The 6,000-nt window shown below is 53.5% G+C and overlaps 1 protein-coding gene across 2 annotated transcripts in view; it reads right to left on the reverse strand.

Moving 5' to 3' along the window:
• LOC137327814 (inactive serine protease PAMR1-like) overlaps positions 1-5,528 on the reverse strand; it is a 228,670-nt gene extending 223,142 nt beyond the window's left edge. For both annotated transcript variants that reach the window (XM_067993634.1, XM_067993635.1), the window contains exon 1: positions 5,305-5,528. In XM_067993634.1, coding sequence (XP_067849735.1) covers positions 5,305-5,371 — 67 coding nt within the window. In that variant the 5' untranslated portion in view covers positions 5,372-5,528. The remainder of the gene's footprint in view (positions 1-5,304) is intronic.
• Positions 5,529-6,000: the final 472 nt, after the last annotated feature.

The raw sequence follows: 6,000 nt of genomic DNA on the forward strand, positions 1-6,000 counted from the left end.
CACTGATGGAGGAGTGAGTGTCACTGATGGAGGAGAGAGTGTCACTGATGGAGGGGAGAGTGCCACTGATGGAGGGGTGAGTGTCACTGATGGAGGGGTGAGTGTCACTGATGGAGGGGAGAGTGTCACTGATGGAGGGGTGAGTGTCACTGATGGAGGAGTGAGGGTCACTGATGGAGGGGTGAGTGTCACTGATGGAGGAGAGAGTGTCACTGATGGAGGGGAGAGTGCCACTGATGGAGGGGTGAGTGTCACTGATGGAGGGGTGAGTGTCACTGATGGAGGAGAGAGTGTCACTGATGGAGCGTTGTGTGTCACTGATGGCGCAGAGAATGTCACAGATGGAGGAGAGAATGTCCCTGATGGAGGGGGAGTGTCATGATGGAGGGGAAAGTGTTTGTCACTGATGGAGGGGAGTGTGTCACTGATGGCGCAGAGAATGTCACAGATGGAGGTAAGTCATTGATGGTGGAGAAAGTGTCTCTGATGGAGGGAGGTGTGTCACTGATGGAGGAGAGAATGCCACTGATGGAGGAGAGAGTGCCACTGATGGAGGAAAGAGTGCCGCTGATGGAGGAGTGAGTGCCACTGCCGAAGTGGAGTGTCACTGATGGTGGAGCGCATGTCACTGATGGAGTGTTGTGTGTCACTTATGGTGCAGAGACTGTCACAGATGGAGGAGAGATTGTTACTGATGGAGGAGAGAGAGTCACTGATGGAGGGGGAGTGTCATTGCTGGAGCTGAGAGTATCACCGATGAAGGGGGGAGTGTCACTGATGGAGGAGCGATTGTCACTGATGGAGGGGAGAGTGTCACTGATGGACGGGAGCGGGTCACTGATGGAGGGGAGAGTGTCACTGATCGAGGGGTGAGTGTCACTGATGGAGGGGTGAGTGTCACTGATGGACGGGAGCGGGTCACTGATGGAGGGGAGATTGTCACTGATGGAGGGGAGAGTGTCACTGGTGGAGGAGAGAGTGTCACTGATGGAGGAGTGAGGGTCATTGATGGAGAAGAGAGTGTCACTGATGGAGGGGAGAGTGTCACTGATCGAGGGGTGAGTGTCACTGATGGAGGGGAGATTGTCACTGATGGAGGGGAGAATTTCACTGATCGAGGGGAGAGTGTCACTGATAGAGGGGAGAGTGTCACTGATGGAGGGGAGATTGTCACTGATGGAGGGGAGAGTGTCACTGATGGAGGGAAGAATGTCACTGATGGAGGGGAGAGTGTCACTGATGGACGGGAGCGGGTCACTGATGGAGGGGAGATTGTCACTGATGGAGGGGAGAGTGTCACTGATGGACGGGAGTGGGTCACTGATGGAGTGGAGAGTGTCGCTGATGGAGGAGAGAGTGTCACTGATGGAGGGGAGATTGTCACTGATGAAGCAGACAGTGTCACTGATGGATGGGAGCGGGTCACTGATGGAGAGGAGAGTGTCATTGATGGAGCGGAGAGTGTCACTGATGGAGGGGAGATTGTCACTGATGGAGTGGAGATTGTCACTGATGGTGGGGAGAGTGTCACTGATGGACGGGAGCGGGTCACTGATGGAGGGGAGAGTGTCGCTGATGGAGGAGAGAGTGTCACTGATGGAGGGGAGATTGTCACTGATGGAGCGGAGAGTGTCACTGATGGAGGAGAGAGTGTCATTGATGGAGCGGAGAGTGTCACTGATGGAGGGGAGATTGTCACTGATGGAGGAGAGAGTGTCACTGATGGAGAGGAGAGTGTCATTGATGGAGCGGAGAGTGTCACTGATGGAGGAGAGAGTGTCATTGATGGAGCGGAGAGTGTCACTGATGGAGGGGAGATTGTCACTGATGGAGGGGAGCGTGTCACTGATGGAGTGGAGATTGTCACTGATGGTGGGGAGAGTGTCACTGATGGACGGGAGCGGGTCACTGATGGAGGGGAGAGTGTCGCTGATGGAGGAGAGAGTGTCACTGATGGAGGGGAGATTGTCACTGATGAAGCAGACAGTGTCACTGATGGATGGGAGCGGGTCACTGATGGAGGGGAGAGTGTCATTGATCGAGGGATGAGTGTCACTGATGGGGTGGAGAATGTCACTAATGGAGTGGAGAGTGTCGCTGATGGATGGGAGTGGGTCACTGATGGAGTGGAGAATGTCACTGATGGCGGGGAGAATGTCACTGATGGAGGGGAGAGTGTCACTGATGGGGTGGAGAATGTCACTAATGGAGTGGAGAATGTCACTGATGGCGGGGAGAATGTCACTGATGGAGGGGAGAGTGTCACTGATGGGGTGGAGAGTGTCACTGATGGAGGGGAGAATGTCACTGATCGAGGGGTGAGTGTCACTGATGGGGTGGAGAATGTCACTGATGGAGGGGAGAATGTCACTGATGGCAGGGAGAATGTCACTGATGGAGGGGAGAGTGTCACTGATGGAGGGGAGAGTGTCACTGATCGAGGGGTGAGTGTCACTGATGGGGTGGAGAATGTCACTGATGGAGGGGAGAGTGTCACTGATCGAGGGGTGAGTGTCACTGATGGAGGGGAGAGTGTCACTGATGGAGGAGAGAGTGTCACTGATGGGGTGGAGCATGTCACTGATGGAGGGGAGAATGTCACTGATGGAGGGGAGAGTGTCACCGATGGAGGGGAGAGTGTCACGGATGGAGGGGAGAGTGTCACTGATGGAGGGGAGAGTGTCACCGATGGAGGGGAGAGTGTCACGGATGGAGGGGAGAGTGTCACTGATGGAGGGGAGAGTGTCACTAATGGAGTGGAGAGTGTCGCTGATGGATGGGAGTGGGTCACTGATGGAGTGGAGAATGTCACTGATGGCGGGGAGAATGTCACTGATGGAGGGGAGAGTGTCACTGATGGGGTGGAGAATGTCACTAATGGAGTGGAGAATGTCACTGATGGCGGGGAGAATGTCACTGATGGAGGGGAGAGTGTCACTGATGGGGTGGAGAGTGTCACTGATGGAGGGGAGAATGTCACTGATCGAGGGGTGAGTGTCACTGATGGGGTGGAGAATGTCACTGATGGAGGGGAGAATGTCACTGATGGCAGGGAGAATGTCACTGATGGAGGGGAGAGTGTCACTGATGGAGGGGAGAGTGTCACTGATCGAGGGGTGAGTGTCACTGATGGGGTGGAGAATGTCACTGATGGAGGGGAGAGTGTCACTGATCGAGGGGTGAGTGTCACTGATGGAGGGGAGAGTGTCACTGATGGAGGAGAGAGTGTCACTGATGGGGTGGAGCATGTCACTGATGGAGGGGAGAATGTCACTGATGGAGGGGAGAGTGTCACCGATGGAGGGGAGAGTGTCACGGATGGAGGGGAGAGTGTCACTGATGGAGGGGAGAGTGTCACCGATGGAGGGGAGAGTGTCACGGATGGAGGGGAGAGTGTCACTGATGGAGGGGAGAGTGTCACTGATGGAGGGGAGAGTGTCACCGATGGAGGGGAGAGTGTCACGGATGGAGGGGAGAGTGTCACTGATGGAGGGGAGAGTGTCACGGATGGAGGGGAGAGTGTCACTGATGGAGGGGAGAGTGTCACCGATGGAGGGGAGAGTGTCACGGATGGAGGGGAGAGTGTCACTGATGGAGGGGAGAGTGTCACCGATGGAGGGGAGAGTGTCACGGATGGAGGGGAGAGTGTCACTGATGGAGGGGAGAGTGTCACCGATGGAGGGGAGAGTGTCACGGATGGAGGGGAGAGTGTCACTGATGGAGGGGAGAGTGTCACTGATGGAGGGGAGAGTGTCACAGTTTGGGAGTAGCAGTGACTGGACACAGGGCATGGCAGTAACTGGACACGTGTTGTGGAAATAATTGATGATGTGCCTGCACTTTCAGCCTTGGATCGTGCAAAGTACAAGGTGACCAATGCATAGTCGGTGGAGGAGAGAATATTAACAGCTGAAAGAGAGTGTATCCCAAATGATTAAAATGAAGAGTCCCCAATCAACAGAGTGAAATCGTTTTCTGAATAAACTGAGAAAATAATTTTTAGTCTGGGATAACTGAATTTTAAAAAGAAAAGAAGACATATAGTGCAGACCAGGGGAAGTGAGAGTTAATTAGCCCTATCCTCACTGAGTAGCTTTGTCCGAATCACTCGCGGGTAATTCACTACTTGTTTGACACCAAATGTACTTCCTACTTGGAAGCAAAAGTCCAAATCAGTCTGAGGTATATCTTAACATTCCCATCAAAAATAAAATATAGTTTACTTCAAGCACCACTGATTTAAATTGAATACACAATTGCCTGAGGGAACAACATTCTATGACACTTTGAAGCAACGCTCAGTCGGTCCACAACACAAGTCTAAAGTCTCGGAAACCAGAGAGCGAGGCCTTAACTTTGAACGTGATGTCATCAACGTTTCCCCACTCCCCCAAATTAGATATTTTCTTTTAAAATGAGATAGCCAGCTCGATCGAAAGGTTGGAAGCTCCAGTGTGGGAAGCAATTGCTCTGGCTCACTGCTGCTCAGAGCCCCATGTTAATCCCTGGCTCACTGCTGCTCAGAGCCCCATGTTAATCCCTGGCTCACTGCTGCTCAGAGCCCCATGTTAATCCCTGGCTCACTGCTGCACAGAGCCCCATGCCCAGGCTCACTGCTGCACACTGCCCCATGCCCAGGCTGACTGCTGCACAGAGCCCCATGCCCAGGCTCACTGCGGCACAGAGCCCCATGCCCAGGCTCACTGCGGCACAGAGCCCCATGCCCAGGCTCACTGCGGCACAGAGCCCCATGCCCAGGCTCACTGCGGCACAGAGCCCCATGCCCAGGCTCACTGCTGCACAGAGCACCATGCCCAGGCTCACTGCGGCACAGAGCCCCATGCCCAGGCTCACTGCGGCACAGAGCCCCATGCCCAGGCTCACTGCGGCACAGAGCCCCATGCCCAGGCTCAAAGTTGCAAAGAGCCCCATGCCCAGGCTCACTGCGGCACAGAGCCCCATGTCCAGGCTCAAAGTTGCAAAAAGCCCCATGCCCAGGCTCACTGCTTCGGTACTGCATAGAGCCCCATGCCCAGGCTCACTGCTTCGGTACTGCATAGAGCCCCATGCCCAGGCTCACTGCTTCAGTACTGCATAGAGCCCCATGCCCAGGCTTACTGCTGCACAGAGCCCCATGTGAAGCCCTGGCTCACTGCTGCACAGAGCCCCATGTGAAGCCCTGGCTCACTGCTGCTCAAAGCCCCATGTGAAGCCCTGGCTCACTGCTGCACAGAGCCCAATGCTGGTCGTCTGTGTGCCGGTGAAGTAAAGGTAGCATCGTACATTTCATTGTTTGAGCCTTACCTTTCGGCAGACCTAAGACATTTGGCGTTTGGAGGATAAGCAGAGTCAGCACTGTCCAGCCCATCATCCTGCTCCGACTGCAGCTCCTCTCGCCCTTCAGATTGCCTGCCCTTGACGTTACAGCCAGTGTTTTTCTTCACACGATTCCCCAAGACACACTGAGTTCATGTTACAGAACCCCAGATACTTTCCTACCGCAGGATTTTAAAAAAACCTCCATCCAAAAACACAGACAACTCTCACATGAGAAATGTATGACATCATCCTCAGCGAAGGCTCCAACCTTTCCATTAAAGCTGGCTTGTCCCCGGCACACAGAAAGCAGCAAATGTGCTGTTCAGTGTTTGTGCTCCTTTAACAGTCACGCAAATCCCTTGCTGTATTTTACACCTCACACTCACCGTTTGAACCCCCTCTGAATATTATGATCACATAACTGAAATTCTGGTGTCTCCTGGGGCTAACCTGATTTATCTGACTGAAATCCTGTGTGTTATGTACATCCTGTACATTATTATAATAATCTGTATAAAATCTGGAGTAGGAGCACATATCTGCTATAAATTGTTTACTATTTTTTCTGCCAACTTTTTCATTGCCCGAAGGCTTTGACTCCTTGCTGGGGTTCGGTTCTGAAGGCGCTAGTTAACCCATAATCTCCCCCCCCCACCCCCGCCAAGTAACTCAACCACATGT

Source organism: Heptranchias perlo, chromosome 12 (assembly GCF_035084215.1).
Source record: "Heptranchias perlo isolate sHepPer1 chromosome 12, sHepPer1.hap1, whole genome shotgun sequence".
NCBI classification, from domain to species: domain Eukaryota; kingdom Metazoa; phylum Chordata; class Chondrichthyes; order Hexanchiformes; family Hexanchidae; genus Heptranchias; species Heptranchias perlo.